Source organism: Saccostrea echinata, unplaced genomic scaffold, assembly GCF_033153115.1.
Source record: "Saccostrea echinata isolate AGI-Se365-2 ecotype Australia unplaced genomic scaffold, CSIRO_AGI_Sech_v1 ptg000010l, whole genome shotgun sequence".
NCBI classification, from domain to species: Eukaryota; Metazoa; Mollusca; class Bivalvia; order Ostreida; family Ostreidae; genus Saccostrea; species Saccostrea echinata.
In genome coordinates this window covers 4,498,990-4,517,616 of record NW_026889759.1, presented here as the reverse complement: position 1 = coordinate 4,517,616, position 18,627 = coordinate 4,498,990, and the positions used below count along the sequence as shown (strand labels likewise).

At 32.7% G+C, this 18,627-nt stretch overlaps 2 protein-coding genes across 3 annotated transcripts; both read left to right on the top strand.

Annotated features, from left to right (window-relative positions):
* Window positions 1-241: 241 nt before the first annotated feature.
* Window positions 242-12,901, top strand: LOC133184206 (intraflagellar transport protein 74 homolog). Of its 2 annotated transcripts, XM_061319155.1 has the most exons (26): window positions 242-522; window positions 961-1,050; window positions 1,859-1,917; window positions 2,390-2,484; window positions 2,580-2,653; window positions 2,960-3,221; window positions 6,569-6,633; window positions 6,771-6,817; window positions 7,429-7,477; window positions 7,565-7,663; window positions 7,805-7,865; window positions 8,610-8,669; window positions 8,906-8,967; window positions 9,133-9,211; window positions 9,322-9,444; window positions 9,697-9,730; window positions 9,813-9,963; window positions 10,320-10,399; window positions 10,513-10,566; window positions 10,681-10,721; window positions 10,985-11,041; window positions 11,421-11,541; window positions 11,873-12,036; window positions 12,282-12,407; window positions 12,504-12,564; window positions 12,698-12,901. In XM_061319155.1, the coding sequence occupies exons 1-26, from the start codon at window positions 353-355 to the stop codon at window positions 12,814-12,816; spliced, it is 2,403 nt and encodes an 800-aa protein (XP_061175139.1). In that variant the 5' UTR covers window positions 242-352; the 3' UTR covers window positions 12,817-12,901. The 2 variants fall into 2 exon arrangements, with proteins under 2 accessions (XP_061175139.1, XP_061175138.1); XM_061319154.1 differs by lacking the exons at window positions 242-522; window positions 961-1,050; window positions 1,859-1,917; ... (1 more) ...; window positions 2,580-2,653; window positions 2,960-3,221 and adding exons at window positions 5,846-5,910; window positions 6,961-7,015; window positions 7,225-7,305.
* Window positions 12,902-13,036: 135 nt separating this feature from the next.
* LOC133184612 (N(6)-adenine-specific methyltransferase METTL4-like) lies at window positions 13,037-17,951 on the top strand. The gene is made up of 8 exons (XM_061319700.1): window positions 13,037-13,434; window positions 14,920-15,271; window positions 15,468-15,620; window positions 15,709-15,778; window positions 16,363-16,537; window positions 16,743-17,151; window positions 17,654-17,745; window positions 17,901-17,951. Exons 1-8 carry the CDS (start codon window positions 13,219-13,221, stop codon window positions 17,940-17,942), a joined length of 1,509 nt encoding a protein of 502 aa, XP_061175684.1. The 5' UTR covers window positions 13,037-13,218; the 3' UTR covers window positions 17,943-17,951.
* Window positions 17,952-18,627: the final 676 nt, after the last annotated feature.

Sequence of the window (18,627 nt, the reverse complement as noted above, 5' to 3'; positions counted from 1 at the left end):
AAGTCTGATGAGGACATAATAACTAGGCCTAAATGTGGATGTTAAGTTGTCAGTTATCATTGATGATTTAAATATCTCAACTTAAAACGATTAGATCCTCAGATAAGTTAATATAATACAGATTATTTCCACTCATTGACCTTTAGATTTAATCTCTGTACCCTCTCATGTAGATTGTACTTAGGTTGCTGACTGATTCTTTATCACATGATATCAAATTGTAAGAACATTGACTTGTTATCATATGATAATTTACTCTATGTAAAATACACTCATCAATCAAAGGTTCATTATGATTATTTATGTTTTTCTCTATTTTAGGCTGTGGTTGTAATGTCAGTCAGTGTTCACCATGCCCAGCATCCAGTCTATGGAATTTGATAGTAAATACCTGCCAGCAGCATGTATCAGTTTTTTCTTCTTTTTGTTCTTGTTCAAGTTTGTCAACCCAAACTTGTCCAAGAAAATTTTCACCAAGTACAACACCCTACCTGTTGCCAACAAGATTGACTGGGACACAAGGTATGCATGGGCATAAATATTTTACAGAGGGTTTTTATACCTAATCAGTATATGGTAGTAACATATCCATATGTTTGCTTGTGCAGATTTTAGAATCACCAGAATTGGAGATCAGTTGGTATATTTCAATGTAGTTACTAGTACCATGGTAGATGTTGTGTGGTAATGGAGATTTAAAATATGTTTGCAAGTTTTAAAGTAACTAGAATTGAAGATCACTTGGTATCTTTGGATATTTCTATATGTAGTGTGGTTATGGAGATTCAAAATTTCTAGTTGTGGGTCTAACAAAAAATATACACTGATGTTGATTAAAAAAAATGTGACCGCTTTTAATACAAATATATGCATTGCATGTGTTTTTTGCTATGATACATATATGTAATGCAGTTTAACACATATAAATGTTATATAAATTTTATAATGATTTTTTTTCAGAGTCAATTCAAGTGTTCATGCTGTGATTGTTAGTTCAATGTGTCTTTATGCATTTTTGTATGATGAAGAACTCAGCTCAGATCCTATCTGGTAATTTTTTGAGTACTTAAAACTGAAGCATTTTCCATGATTCAAGTCTAATCATGAAAGTAAGCAATGCATGTTCACTTTTGTAGTTTAAAAACAGTGTATAAGAAATATCTCAGCTAAGATAAAAAGATTTTAAGTCATCAGAGTCACTATTGCTATCTTTTTTTCATCCTGCCTTGAGTGTAACCTTTTCATATTTTCAACAGTGCAGTAGCACTGGTGCAATTTCAAGCAAACTTGACACAAAGTTGTTGTTTTTTTATGATGGGGGAATTTAATTTTTTCCAATTGATCCAATTGATAGAGTTTCGAGAGATTAAGAGTTCAAGAGATCAGGGTAAATTTGCTTAGTTATACAGGGCAAAAAATCAGGACTCACTTCGAGCAATCAAGAACTTCGAGACATCGGAGTTCGAGCCATCAAGAGTTGTCTGTATATAATAGATACATGTATATAGAATTCTTCTTCTCTACATCCCTATATAGTGTAGGTTCAACTTTGTTGAAATCATGGCCCCATGAGAGTTGAGTGGTGGAGCCACAGTGGGGTCAAACATTTACATAAGATTTGATTGAAAAGAAAAACTTTTAGTATGTTAATGTACAGAACATCATAAATGTGAATTTTATTTCAAATATTTCTAATTTGCGAAGTAAAATCATTGCCTTCAGAGCCAGGGTTAAGGATGAAGATAGGTGACTCGGATGAGCTTTGTGGCTGATGGGCCTCTTGTTTTTGCTGAATCATTATATTAATCTATTGCTAGGACAATAAAAATAACAGTAAGAGTTTACTGTTATGTTGTAGGCATGACAGTCCAATTGTAAGAACAGAATGTGCTGTTGTAGCAGGATACATGATGTCTGGTAAATAACAGTATATTAAACTGAAGACTCTTATTAATCTGATTGTTATCATCATATAGTATACAGACCAGAATCATATGGAAATGAACACAATAATTTGATATAATTTGAATACTTAAATGCATTTCTGTATACAACAAATTCATAATTCTTTTTAGTTTGAAAATTTGAAGTAAAAAATATGTAGGCTGTGGAATCATTAAAATTTGTGTGGGCCAATTTTTCTTGGATTGCTTAAATTTTACAGGTTTATGGGGATGTAATTTTGTGTATTCTCTTTTACCTATAAAAGGATATATGACTTTGTAACTCTAGTTTATTAATTCGAAGAGGATGTTAATTCTTAGATGAGAGGTACCAAGGAATTCCACGAAAATTGAGCCACCATGAAATCTAATGATTCCACAGTAGTTGAGAGAGAGAGAGCAAAGAATAATTTGCAGGAGTAGACAATAAACAAAATGTTTTGTAGATGTAGTAGTCATGGCCATTTACTACAAGCACATTGGGGAAGTTTTCTTCTTGTTTCATCACGCAGCTTCAATTTATGCATACTATCATGTGATGGTAAGATTGTTTTAATACCCATTTTTTACACCCATTGACATGTTGAAAGTGATCTTGCATGAGAATTGCTCTAATGTCATCCATTGATATTCTAGGTATTTGGAGCCATGCCATATTTTGCCAATTACCGTCTGCTGGCTGAAATTTCAACACCATTTGTAAACAACAGGTACATGTACGACTACCTTCAGAACTGTAGCTCTCTGGGAAACAATATTAATCAGACAGACAAACCAGAGAGCTGCAGATCCACCCATTGAAAAAAGAAAAGATTTATGGTGACACATATTTGTCATAAGCTGTGCATATTATTTCTCGCATTATATGCATTCCCATGCATAAAGTATGGTATTGATTGATTAAAGATATACATATTATATTTTAATCCTAATACCTTTTGCCTGATTTGAAGAATTCTGATGCATAAAAAAATCCTTATCTGCTGTTAACTGTTTTACTTCACACTATATTTCAGGTACTTTTTTGACATGCTGGGAATAAAGAAAACAGACCCACTTGGATTTACTAATGGCATTCTAATGACTTTATCTTTTTTCGCTGTTCGGATTGTTGTAATGCCTTTTTATTGGATGAGAGTATTTGATGTATATGGGACAGAGCCATTTACAAGAACAGGTCACATTCAAAATGTCCTTTTAGTTACCTGTGTTGTTCTTGATGTCATCAATTTATTTTGGTTTTACAGAATGTTAAAAGGTGTCCATAAAGTGTTAAAAGTCAATTTTGATAAGAACTCTAATGAAACCCCGAAGAAAATCCAGTAGGTTGAAGAGATATATTTTTGTTTGTTATAACATTTCCATGAAGAAGTTTTAAGTATGAAAGTGTAATAGCTGAAGGTTGTTTGTTTTGGTTTTGTTTTATTTTGCTTGTTTGATTGTTGTTGTTTTGTTTTTTGTCCTATGTTTTGTTTGTTTCTTTTTTTTTCTTTATTTGCTGTTGAGGTAGGATCATGAGTGGTGAGGACTTGTTTCTTAGTTCTGTTTTTTTTTTTATTCTTTTTAAGAAGTACAGTTGAACCTCGTTATCTCGAACTGGATGAGACGGAGAAAAAATTTCGAGATGTCCGAGGGATTGAGATACTAAGGGTAAAATACTGAAGGGAAAAAGTGCCTGGGACTTTCAAATCCCTTTGACATATCCATGGTATTCATGATATGATATGCTTGAGATACCGAAGTTCAACTGTGTTTTTTTTCCTTCAGAAATCATATATGTTTTTCTGAGATAATGCACCAGAAATTTATTTTTGACTCAAGCAATTGCAATCTGCTATCGAATTAACAATATAACTTCCTTCAAAAACTTTTGAATTGAGAAAAAATATGTATTAAAGTATTTTTCCTGCTTTTGTGATTTAGTAATTATGTTTAACCCTCACATTTATAAAATTTTTCAATACTATTTAGGCAACAGCTGATGTTACCATGTAATTTGGTTTTCTTTGATAATGTGTTTAGGTGAAAAAAAATAATAATTCAAACTGAAATGGTATGAGGATGCTGTGAATTAAAGTATTCTTAATGTTATGTTAGACCAAGATTAAGTAATTGAATACATTATTTCCATTAATTTTCCCGATGCAAGTAAACGACAGTGAGTTCTGTTCACAAATAGTTCATTGTCTTTGAACATTTTTTCTGCAGAAATAAGGCAGGCACCCTATGTTGAAAATGAACTAGATACACTGAATATGTGCACCTATGTATGATATATTTTTCTCAAAGTCCAAAAAGCATTTTTCATTAGTGTTTAGAGCTTCCTTAAAGCAAATAACATGTGTGAGCAGTATTGAAGTTTGTGTTTTTGTGCAACAGAAAATATAGAAAACATACTTGAGATGGTGTTGTCTTAATTGTGTCTTATATAAAAGTTACAAATGTTTACCAAACATGAAGATAAATGTAACTTGGTTTAAAAGCAAGATAGTAAATGTAGTAATGTTATATTGTTTGGAAAGGGTATGTACAGTCCATATTATTGATGATATTTTCAGGAATTCCAGTATATTTCATCTTGTATATGTGTAAAACATGCTTAGTCTACCAGTACGTTCTTGTCAAATTGTTACATATTTTTATGCCAGTACTGCCATGGGATATTTCTTGAAGATAGTCAGAGTCATGATGGGAAATATTTCTGTAAAACAACGTTCTACCTGAAGTTGATCGAAAATGTCTCGGATGTTGCAGATTTTCTTTTATTTGTGTTCTTTGTTAGTGGAGTTTGTTAGATTTGCAAAACATTCTGATGTTAATGAGTTTGTTAATAGATTTACAACAAAGAAGTACCAGAAGAATGCATATTACTGCATTTAAAAATATGAATTTGAATTTATATTTCACAAATTAATATAAATAACTGTTATTTTATTTTTTTTATTCTACACAATAAAATATAGTGAAAATTATGTCTGAATATCTTTATCACTTGGCTATATTGTTGCTAGAAATAAATGCATAGTGTTGGTTGATTATTAAAGTACTTTATAACAATTGCCTCATAGGAGATACAGTCAAACTTCAATATATTGAACATGGGAGACCTTGTTTTCTCATACAGGAACATTTGAGGAAAAAAATCAGAGAGAAACCAAAGGATTCCCAATATTGAGGTTAAAGTACATATTAAATAAAAAAAAAAGTGTTTCATACATTTGACATTATCTGTAGTATTAATTGTTTGAGATATCCATGTTCAGCTATACCTTGAAACACCTGAGTGTTCAAGATATCAAAGTTGAAATTCTAATTCATAATAAGCATGGAACTGTGGATTTGCTAGTCAACATGCTGATATTAAAGATGCTGAAGATCAAATTTTCATGTAGTAAAAACCCTATAATTTCTCCACTTTCAGCAGAACCTATACTTTCTACAAGGTACCTATAGTTAAGGGTGAACCAAGGAAGAAACTGCCACACCCCCCTCCCCTTTTTAAGGAGATCACTGTTCTATATAGTGCAGCTTAAACAAGTCACCCAGGTAGCCAATTTGCTATTCGATAATTTTTACTTGTGTTTCACTTCAATAAGTTTATGCTATATATGTCATCTCAGTTTTGGGGGAGGTAACAAAGCTAAACTCCTAAAATGTAGGGGTTATTTTTCCTTTTTGAAAGGGGGGTGGGTCTTTAATATTTATTTCTCTGATTTGGTTCTAATTCCTTTAATGGCTCAATGTATATTTTTTAAACAAGATCCAAATATAAAGCAAATTTTATTTACTCAGAGAAAAGACTCAATTTTTTTTTTTTTTTTTTTTTTTTAGATCAAGAAAACTGAAAATTGATGAAATGAAAATCGGCACGAATAAGTACGAGTTCAACTTACTTTCTTGATTTACCCATAATCCCATGCGTTACATTCCACTGCGTTTCCTGTCAACAGACAACATCGAGCATCATGTAAATATGTTTTAGTTTTCTAATTTCAGTGTGTAACATTATTGTTTTCAAGTTCTTTAGCATAGTTGTCATTTTTTGTTGAGATGAAAATAATATTTATGCTAAAGGACTTCGTAATACTTGAAAAGGACAAGGAAAGAAAACATTGAATTCTCTGTTTCAACTTTGGCGAAATCATAGAATGAATGTTCTAATCTGAAGAAGTTAAGTTCATTTGCCTTTAATCTATGTTATGTTTTTGATACATGACACGAACTCATTTCAAATTTTGCGCAACATAAAGGGATGAGAAATTAATTTTTCATTTGGTCATGTTAAAACCTAGTTAGAATAATCTAACTGTGTCTCGGGATGACCCTCACCAAACCGGGTCCGTAGGACATTTATCATTTTAACGATAGAACATTCTATCTAGTTAAAACCAAGTTTATCATGTTTAGTGATGTCAGTATATGGTCATAAGAAGATAATGAGATGATTTAGTTTTCAGCAGATACAGTAGTAAATTGCCAGTGGTATTAATTTAATAGACAGTTTCATAACATGTCCCTTGGACCTTGTTATGTTTGCCTTTTTTGTAACAGAATTTCAAGATGTGTATTTATATACAAATCACTCTCACAAATAAGCTGGTAATGTATTTATTTACTCTCTAAAGGAGTGGAAGAGTACCAACAGCAAGTGGCAGTCGTCCAAGGACTGGGGCCAGACTGGGTACAGCAGGTATCCTTAAAGTCAAACACTGATGTTAATAAATTTAACAATGAATTACAGTAAGATCAAGACTCTCTGTATAAAATTTGTAAACATGTTTAACATATTTTAGATATGTTCAATTTAATTCATTTATTCTCTTATAGCCCCTGGACTTCAGCCTGGTACTGCCACACGATTAACAACAGCTATGGTGTGTTTTCATATGCATTTTTCTGAAGGAGAAACTGTTTTGCTTATTTGAGTATTAATAAATGTCATCAATTTGTTCTTGATTTATGAAGATCATGATTTATAACTTTGATTTACAAGGACATGTATGCTTTATTTGTACAGAATCCTGGGACAGCCCGTCCAGGAACCAGAGGGGGGCAGACTGGAGGAGGTGTTGGTATGTGATTGTTTTTTTTTTGTATACAATTTATCTCATGCAGACAGATCCATCTCAGGCCATTGTAGATTATTATATATCCTGAGTGATGCTTGTTGTAAAGAAAATTATGTATAAAATTTTCTGTTTTCATATTTTTGTTAAACATGCAGTCTTTTTAAAATTCATTCTTGGACTTTAAAATATAATTTAAAAATCTTATATTTCAGCACTGTCATCTCAGGTTACTGTGGTTGACAGACCCATGACACAACAAGGATTGGGAGGAATGAAAACAGGGATAAAAGGAGGTCTGAATGTTTTCAATGAATGATTATAAAAGAAAACATGTTTTGTGATTAAACTTATGAATGACTATCTTTGAAATGTCTTACTTTTAATATTGTTTTAAATACGTGTATTCATTCATATAGGCTCACAAAGAATGGTCCAAGATAAAACATATTTCCTAGGGCTTATTAGGTAAGATATATCCTGAATACTTTAATTAAAACACAGTTCTTGAAAGATTTTACTTATTACTTTGATCAAATTATTTTATATCCACAGAGGGAAGTTAAATGAATTAAATGCTGAGAATGGCAGATTAAAGCAGGAGATTGAGAACTCCTCAGAGGAAAATTCATCATTTCTTACTTATGAAAAAAGGTAGGATAACTGTGAAAAAAGTTTCTTATGGACATTTTAATGCTGTGCCTAACTTTGTGTCATGTTTTAAAGCTGTTAATTTCTTGCATGAAACCAACAATTTCTCTCCACAGTGGTTATTATGAATTTGATTTTTTTCAGGGCTGAATCACTTGCAAGTGAAATAAGAGATTTACAAGGAGAGCTAGGGGATTACAACACAGTAAGTTATTGATAAATTTACTTTAATAGTGAAAAAATAAATATTTGGCTAGATTTCAGATGTTAAGACAGTAAGATTAGAATTCTATTCTACATGTATTTGTTAAAATAGATCAAGAAATCTGATTTTCATTAAAATGCAAGTAATTTATGTCAAGAAATTATTATAATTTTTTTTTTGTTTGAAATAATTTAAATTTACCTGTAAAATCAGCCATTAAATTATAGAAAGATTGTTTATAGGGTTTTCCATTTCTGTCCAATCACACTTTGGTTTCAGTGGAATAACTAATGAGTAGTTTGAGTTAGGATGTTCCATTTGCACAATCTGATTGAGAGCTTGACTGTGTATTTATTGCTGTAAAAGCTTTCAATCTAAAAGTGTCATAGAGAAATGATAAACCTTAACTTTAAAAACATTACAAAATGATTGGGTAGGGGCTATTTTGACAGGTTGGTCAGGGTACATCAAACAAATCATTTTTTATTGTTAGCCCGCCTTAAGATGAGCAGTAGGGTTGAAGAGCTCACATGAAAATGTTTTTTGGGGTCTCAGGGCACAATTTCTCTTTTAAAGATAGACATTTTGTTTCTTAGTAATTGCTCATGAATGATACTTAAGTAAAGTTAAGAGTATTCTTATAAATGTAAGAGAATTGAAAAGGTTTTGTTTATGCTGTGGGCTATGGACAGATCTAGTTTAAAAATAGTAGCAAGTATTCGTAACTCATAATATGTATTTCAGCTTGTTGACAAATTGACTACAGATGAAGATATTCAAGATGTTGAATTTGACTTAAATGATGTGAGTGAAGTGTTACTTGGAATTTGCTTTCCTCTGCTCTCTTCAATATCTGTCCTGTAAACAAAATTTTAAATCTGCATGCTTATTCCTACATAAATTATGCTGTTATTTTCTGTGTCCTAAACTGTTGTTTTCTGAATCTTTTACATATATGTGTACATGTATACAAATAAAGGAAGAAAATTAGAACTTTATATGTTTAATTTATTAATTTTTTATGGTCATATATTTTGCAGCTAAGAGCCAACAATGAAAGAGAAGCAAAGAAAATTGAAGATTTATTTGAAGTTAAAAAAGAGTGAGTATAAAGTATCTTTCAATATTTCCTATTGATACAAAATGATTTGTATTTACCTTGTTTAAATCGGTTTAATTCAACTTTGCTTTAAATCTGTACATGTTAACTTTTCTATATTACCATTTATTTCTTTGTATTCCATAATTTTGACCTTTATCATGGTAGAAAAGAGGAGAGGATTAGACAGTTGGAAACAGAACTTGACCAAGAAAAACGCATGGCTGATAACTTGGTTAATGATATGGTATGGATGTTTTGTCTCTGATTGTGCATGTGCATTAATGATTAATGAATGAACAGACTTCTGAGCTTCTTGAAAACCAGGAGCTAATTTTCTTTCATTTTTTTTTTCAGGAACCGGACATGAAACAACGATACTTCTCCCTCAAAGACATGAATGAACACATGTTAAAACAGTTGGAGAAGTCACAGCAAGAGTTAGATGTACTCAACTCTAAAACAGCAAACCTTCAAGAGGTACGATCTTCATATACATGTAGAAGTACAAGTTCTGAGGTATTTTGTTATGTGTTCACAAAGACACGAGAGGGTAAATACCTTACAATTGAAGGCATTGAAAGTAAGAATTTTTTTTGTGTGTGTAAATTTGATGAAATGTAACTTACATTTGAATTTTTTCCCAAGTAATACAAAGAAGATAGGAAGGGAAAAATTAATCACATACACGTAGGGTGCATTAACATGTACAGTGTATGATTGTCTTTGCAGGAATTATCAATGTCCCAAGTCAAACAGGAGGCGGGTATGTATATATTTTGCAGAATTTTAGTTATAGTGTACATGATCATAAATTTGGATGATTTTGAATTGATTTTCCTTTTCAGTGAGACTGTATGATCAGATTAATGAATTAGAGATCCAGAGGGATAACTATTTAGAGGAAACGAGGAATAAACAGTCCCCCGCTGAAGAGAGGGAGAGACTGCTGAAACAGGTCAAGGATGACAATCAAGAGATTGCCAGCTTAGAGAGACAGTCAGTCATTACTCTTACTAAGAATGATCACTTAATATGAAGATAATATCAGTTATTTTATCCAATACATTAATTTTCTGAATTTAGAGTATCTCATTGCAAACTTCTTTTTTATGCCCCCCTTCAAAGAAGGGGGGGGGGGGTATATTGCTTTGCTGCTGTCTGTCTGTCTGTCATTCCACCAACAGTATGATTTAGCAATTTTTGAGTTATGCCCCTTGGACATAGAAAAATTCCAATTATTTTGAGGGGGGGGGGGGGGGGGGGGGGGTAAGTGTTTCACAAACATCTCTTTTTTTTGCATCCCCTCAAAAATTGTATTTTGCATTTCATAATGATTTTTTATGCTCTTGTAGGACAAATGAGCTGAGGGAGAAAATTGAAAATATCGAAGAAGAGATTCGGCAACTTGACCTTGACATAGAGGAGAATCAAGGTATTATACAGATGAATGGAGGATACCAAAAAATGAGAGATAATAAGCAAGGAGAAAAAATGTGTTTATGGAGATAAAATGTAGGTTTACACATTAACATTCACTTTTTACAGGAGAGAGAAATCAGAAATACAAAGAATTAAAGAAAAGGGAGGAAACTATAGATGGTGAGAAATCAAAAAGACATAACAAGCTTGGTGTTTAAATTTTTGAGAACTGATGAATATTGCTTAAAAAATATTCTTTACAAAAGATGAAAAATTGACTGTTGTATTGTTTAGAATTCCTGAATAACTTCGAAGAGTCAAAAGCACAAGAACTGGTAAGCACAGCAATAGTGGATTGGAGTAAAAATGAATTGTGTTAAAAATGAAGTGACAAACTATTGTTTATTTTGATATTATGAAATGAAATTCTAGTGACATGATTTTTTTTTTTATTTTGACTACTTGTTTAACCATACAGTACTAAATGACACCCCCCCCCCCCCCCCCTTCCAAATAAAGAGAACTTTCAACCTTAGATTCCCAATAACTTTGAAAGTGTATGTAAAACAGTGATGCCACTTGCCATTTCTATTTCTAGGAAAAATTAAAACAGACAGAGCAGAATATTGTGTCACTCCTGGAGCATACAAGTCGGGTGGGTAAAATAATCTAAATAGAATACATGAGCACATGAGTATATAGCATTTTAGAATATGAATATTTTTTACCTATAAAATAAGTTAGTATGTTTAAATGTGTTTTGTCATAATAATGAAATTTACACTGTTCTGAGCTCTTTATGAAATGCATTATCAAAAATTTTAGAATACTTTATGTATATCATACTAATAAAATTACGGAAAATCACCTAAAAAAAGAAAAGTTCTGGAGCTTAAATGAGTTTACTTCTCTTTCTTTGTCTAGATTGATTTTCTGCTGGGAAAATAGCCAACATTTAGGACTATATTGTTGATATGCCAATATAAAAATGAATATAGATTATTGAACATTATGTAAATTTATTTGACTTTTAGAATATGAGTCGCTTCACTGCATTGCCCACTCCTCAAGAGCTAGGAACAATGAAGGAAGATCTGGAGTTTAAGACTGGTGAAATGAAGAAATCTGAACAAACAACAGTAGGATTAGCTGCGGGTAGGATTTATTTGCATGATAAATGTGTATAACATCACATCCTCTTATCAGATTCTCTGTCTAGAATGTTCATTAATGGATGTGGTAGATACAGAAAATTTTAAGTATGGGTTACTGTGTAAGATGCTGTTGATTACAATATATATGATACAAGTATCTCAATAGCATTACTTTTTTTTTTTTTTTAAATACTAACCTTCTCAAATTTGAAGTTTGAATTATTTTTTTTTTCCCTTTCATAATCATAAAAGAGAGTACATGTGCATGCATTTGAAACAATACTGCTATATACTTGTAATCCACATGAATATATAAATGTATTTGATTCCAGAGAGTGACAAACTACAGTCTGATCTACAGAAGGTAGAGCAGTTAGAGGAGAAAATCAATACAGAACTGGTCATGTTAAGGGAGAAGATTTCCACCATGGAAAAAGAACTGGAAGTTTACTCTGACCTTAGCACTCTGAAAGAAGAGGCAGAGAAAAAGAGGAGGGTAAGTCATCAATGTTTATTATGAGTGTGCATGTATATATTGAGACAGATTGCAAGATTTGTAATTTATCTTCAAACAGTGTGCTTTAGAGTAGCTGAGATCTGAGTATGAGTTTGCATAGAACACAAATAATTACACGTACCAATGTTCAAATAGATTCATAGATTCAGGCATTTTATTCTTCTGTTTTATTAAGAATTACATGTACTTTAAACTGAGAAGTAACCTGTCAGTATATTTTATAGAAACTGATGGATGACAGAGTGATCTTGCAAAGAAGGAGGGATACATTTAAGAAGACCATGCAACAACTGACCAGCCAATATGAGGGCATGAAGGCCCAACTCAATGAGAATGAGACATTTGTTCAGGTAAGAATATGTTCAATTGTAAAACTCTTCAGCAAAATGTTTCTCAAATGATAGATAAATTGGATTACCTAAAATTCAATTTTTTACAATCAACAGCTTGGTAACTTGGAGAAGAAGTGGCAGCACCATGAGCAGAACAACTTTGTAATGAAAGAATGTATCCTTTTCTGTTGCTTGGAAATTTCCGTGTTTAAAAATTTATTGCATTTAAAAATACTCTCACCCTACGGTCCCAATTAGAAATTTAAACACGAACTTAGTGTTTAAATTTTCCTTAACCATTACTACAGTCATCAGCACCAAGACAATGGAATGTGACTACAGGGCCATATCCAAACGTGTTTCTTCTGCAATTGATGAGTTTAACACAGTTCTACAAAGACAGATGGCGGGAAAGACAAGCATGTAGAGACATTATAAAAAGTCCTAGCAATGACATTTTGTTTGTTTATGTGTAATGAATAAATCCGTCCATAAATAAAATATTTTTCATCGATGTACTGTTGGTTTTGAGATATAAAAAGTTTGAAGAGTTGTCCTTCCTGCTTAAGTTATCTTTCTTTACTAGAACTCTTCAGTAGCACATGGAAGTTTGTTTACATTTTATTCAGGAATACACAGATTGTGCATTGATAAGTTTGCAGTCTGATCTTTTGGAGTTTTATTTATTATTATACTTAAGGAATGCTTTTCATTTCAAAATGTCTCAGTGACCAGAATTTTAAACCTGAATTGACAGATCCAGAGTGTTAGTATAATCTTATGTCAGGTTTAATAGTGTGCAATCCAAGTATATGCAATACATGCCAGGATGGCAGTTGTAATAGAAACCTCAGATGGTGCATTCATCGATCATGCTAAAGCACTTGAGAAAGTCTATGCCAAAGTCCAAATCAATACACAGACTGTTGGTTCGTGTAGTTTGAGTTCAGAGCTGTTTGACATCCATGAACCATACAAAATGGACTCCCAGGTTTTGGCAGAACAAACCTCAAAAGAAAAGGGTGTAGCACAACGCAAGAGAAAGGTATTGGAGATCCAGCTGCAGCATTAAAAGAACTTTTTTATGCATGTTGACATCAGATTATCATCAAAAGCAAAAATCACAAAATATATGAATCATGAGACTGCATGCAGTTAATATAAATGTGTGGAGTATCTCGAAGTTTTGTTTCTAATGCATTACACATATATCAGATATCACTTAGCTTGAAAGAAACTTTGCTAAACGTGAATGTGTCAAGTCTAATATAGTTTAACTTCGGTATCTCGAACACGGATATCTCGAATACCGTAGATATGTCGAAGTCATTTTGAAATCCCAACTACTTATTCCTTAATAAGTATTTTACCCTGGATATCTCGAATCCTCAGTTATCTTGAAGTATTTTCTTGGCCCCTTCGAGTTCGAGATAACAAGGTTTTTGGTTTTTTTTGGTGGGGGATAGTGAACATTTAAAAAAAGAGTATTCTTCAGATCTATGAAACATGCAATCCATTATATTGAAAAAAATAGGGATGTCAACGAGTACCCGGTTAACCGGGTACTCGATCGAACGTCCGAGTATCGAATACTAAAAATGGTACTCGGTTACTCGGAAGTATATTTCTTCTTATTTCAAAGTGCATATTTTTATCAAAAACTTATCAAAAAATAACTTAAATATTCATACGGTAATTAGCGTGTCGTCATCTACACCTGTAAAACACCCGTTATCGCCTTTGGCTGCGATATACAGTAATTAGTGACCAATCACCAGGTACACAGCTGTTCTCACCTATTGTGGTACTTAATTTTTTGATGGCTTCAATGATTGTATTCGGTAAACATCGTTTAAGTATGGTCTGTTATATTCAAATCGTTTTTAAATTATTTAATTAATATACGGTAGCGAAATCGGACATGCATAGGAATACCGCTACCCACTTCAAAAGTGAAGAAATATTTAGAAATAACTAAAGATTAAAAAAAAAAATTGAAAGTCAGTTTGCATAGTAGGTTTAGTGGGAAACAACCAAATTATGAAATAATATTAGATTAGCGATCCCAACAACGTCTTTTCATTCCCTTTCGTTTGTCTAACATCACAAAACTGCGTAACAGATTGTCCTTTTGCATTGATGAAATAGGTCCTAAACAAGAACTGTAAACCATTTTTATTTTTTTGTGTATTGTCTTTTGAATTTATTTGATAAATAAATTTGGTACCAAAAAAATCATTTCCCTTTGACTCAGTTGTTTATATACATTTATAAACGTGATAAAACAGCTTTGGGAATTAACAGAGCTTAACTGGGCTCAAGAAAATTAACACACTGTCTTGTATTTTCATTTTTACCGAGTACCCGGGTACTCGATCGGAAAAACGTCCGAGTAACCGATTATCAAAAATTGACCGATTTGACATCCCTAGAAAAAATGATCAAAACTTAAGAATTAAGTGCAAATCATGATATGATTTTGTTATTCTTGTACAATTCAGTCAGAGATTTATTGCCATTTTATGATTAGAGAAAAAGAAAGTCTGAGCTTAACATAGGAGAGATGGAGGCTAAGAAGTACCATTCACAAATTGTCCAGAGGGTAACAGATGTTCACAAGAAACTGATTGATAAAGCTAGAATGATGGGAATCATTCCAGATAAGAGGGAATTTGTCAGTTCTCTTGCAAGAAAAGACATGCAGAATAAAGAGGATTTGGAGGTGGGTGATAAAGCATCAGAGTCCAACATGTTGGACAATAATATAGCAGCAAGAGGTGCCGCTAGAATAAGGGTAGGAGACACTTCTCTGATAGATGTCTGTCAAACAGAGGCTCCTCCCACAGACTCCCAGCCACCAGTCACAGAAATGACTGAACACAGTAAATATGAACATTGAGATTATGAGCATTCTCATTCATCAGAATTATTATATATAGTTGATAATTTCATTTTAAATTTAATATTAAATTACTTGTAATTTGTCAATTTTGGATGAAGAAAGTTGTTGTCTTTTTCCCTGTACAAAAAAAATTCAGTTTTGTATTCAATTTAACCTTGAGGTATTTTTGTTCCAAGTAAAGTTGTCAGCCTGTGTGAACAGAGTTGTCAGCAATAACTGGAGCATCCCAAGGCTTTGTTGTTTTGACTCGGAGACTTACATCATACCCCACAAGTCTTCTTTCCTCCTGTCAGATTTCAACTACCTCAAAAACATTTACCCCACTTCTGGTAGGTAAACACATAGAAAAATTGGCCACATGAATTCGGACAAGTTTTCACAAGTGAAGATTTTAATCATGAAAATTGTCATTTACAGATGAAGATAAGTATGATCTGATTGTAATAGACCCACCATGGCAGAATAAGTCAGTAAAGAGGAAAAAAATGTATGTTTTTAGAGAGAGAGAGGGAAATACCCTTACAAAAGTAAAAAGAGTGTTGCATGTTTGCAGCACACTTTGCACTTATGGCACACTTGTGTCAGAGATTACTGGTAGCTGCAAAACTGTAGCTCTCTGGTTGAGAAAATTTGACAGATAAACCAGAGAGCTACAGATCCAAGCATTGTAAAAACCTCGATTTACAGCGGGGGAATGCATAAAATACAAGAAATAATACCTGAAGTGAATGACAAAAAGCTTTGCCATAAATCGAAGGTTTTTACAATGCTTTGATCTGTAGCTCTCTGTCCCTATTATCTCAACGAGAGAGCTACAGTTCTGCAGCTAGTCAGATATATGCAAAGAGTTTGCTGCAAATTTGCACAAACTGTATGACATAAACAGATTACAAATTACATTAAAAATCACTTGCAGCAACTTTGCTGCATACATTTGCTGCAAACTTGCAGAAGTTAAGTGCAAGAGGGCTTATATTTTAGTAAGGGTAGGGATGGAAAGAAAATCTTAATCTTTTTCCCACAAGAAGTACAGTATTTGGTATATTTATATCTAAATTGAATCTGAACTAGGTATGGAAGTCTGAGAGATGAGGACCTGCTGAGTATATGCATGCAGAAGTTGGCAACTCCAGGCTGTTTGGTGGTTGTCTGGGTAACCAACAGAATGAAACACCTCGAGTTTGTCAAGGAAACTCTTTTTCCAAAATGGTCAGTCACACATGTGGCAGAATGGCATTGGTTAAAGGTAAACGTAAAATGAGTGTGTATCCTAAATGAAACTATGATGGTATTAGAATATTTTTACTAGGTTGTTTAACATTTATATGGTATTTAAATAAAAACCTTGTAAACCATGCCATGATAAAGTGTGTTCTTAAGTGTGAATCACAGTACGGTAATGTCTTGAAGTATATCCAGTTTTCAGAACTGTGTATATTTATTTTTCCTAGGTTACCAAGTATGGTGAAATGATTTATGACATAAACTCTGATCACAAGAAACCATACGAAATAATACTTATTGGACAATACAATGAACTGCAACCATCCAAGCTTTTCACAGGCCAAAGTACTTCCAGTGAAAACTTTACAAAGGAAAGGAAAGAAGAAATTGCAAGAACTTATTCTGACAATGTTGAATCTTCAATGTTGGGCACAAGTGTGAAAACTGATAATGAAGGGAAAGTAATAGTGACTGATAGTGGTGGATCCTCAGTGGTGGGGATTCCAGAAAATGATGGATCAAAGGAATTCTTCAGTGCATGCGGGAAGAATGAAAAAGAGAGGGAGATGTTTCCTGAGAGTCAAGTTATAATCAGCATTCCTTGTGCTCTACACTCTGTCAAACCTCCACTGTTTGGTGAGTGAAAAGTTTCACAAGAAGGTCCAGGAGTAATCTGTTCAATAACATTAGCACATGGCAAATGGAAACTAAACTTTAAATGAGTCATTATTTGATTATGGAAAATTCTGTATATGGGGAAATTTTCCCCATTTCACTTTAGTGAATTCAAAATAGGTCAAATTTAACAGAGACAGAGTAATCTCTCTTTTAACACAACTACCGATATGTATAGGTGAAAATAAAAAAGGATAAAATAGTTTGCAAGTGTGATAACGCAAAAGTAACATGTGACAAAAATAACCCTCTTTACAGTAACAGGTACATGTGTTTCTATTCTGTAATTAATTTTAAAAAATAAAATAATGTTCACTTTATTATAATGGGTTATCCCCAAACAAAATGGTATTGACATTAGTTCCATATAACAGGTAGTTTTTGTTGGCACATGCATTTAAGCATTTTTCCTGTGAAGAAAATTTCAGATTTATGAAACAATAAACTGATCTTTTGATTTCAGAGGTTCTCAAAAAGTACTTAAAAGAAAATCCAAGATGCTTGGAGTTGTTTGCAAGGAATTTATGGCCCCATTGGACAAGCTGGGGAAATGAGGTGATTTAGTACACAAAATTTAGAATTAAAATTTCTGAAAATCATGTTTAAATAAATGCTTTTTTAGATTCAGGAATTGATATTTTATAAGACCTTCAACGTGTTTAAAGACTTCTTATGCTTTTTTGCTTCAATTTAACTTCTTTCTGTTTTAGGTTCTTTGTCACCAACACATTGACTTCTATGAATTTAAATGATATCAGATGGTAAGACATAAACACACATTTTTAGCTCACCTGAGCTGAAGGCTCAAGTGAGCTTTCCTGATCAAAATTTGTCCATTGTCTGTTTTTGCTGTAGTTGTCCAGGTCATCGTAAACTTTTTAAAATATCATCTTCATCCCCAGAACCACTGGAAAAACCACACTTGGCACAGAGTATTCTTGGGTAAAGGGGATTCAAGTTTGTTCAAATGAAGGGCTACAACCTCTTCAAAGGGGAGATAATTAAGAAGTAGTGAAAATTGAGTGGAGACATGTTAAAAAAAATTCTTAAGAACAACTGGGCCAGGAATCAAAAAAATTTTGAGAAAACTTCCTGAACCCTGAGATGATCAAAATTTTATAATGGAATACACAGGGAAAATCTTTAAAAATGTTGTTATTAAGAACAGCATAGTCATGATTTGTCATATCCTGAGGAGGAATCCTCAGGTAGTGTATATATTCAGTTTTGTTCAAATCATGACCATCGAGTGTAAGATGGGGCCACTATGGGAAATCAAAGTTTTACTTAGGGATACATAGGAACAATCTTTTAAAATCATCTTCTCAAGAACAGCAAAGCCATGAATAGTCATATTTAAAAGGAAGCATCCTCAAGTAGTGTAGACTCAGGTTTGCTCAAATCATGATCTCGGGGGTTGGATGGGGCTGCAATGGA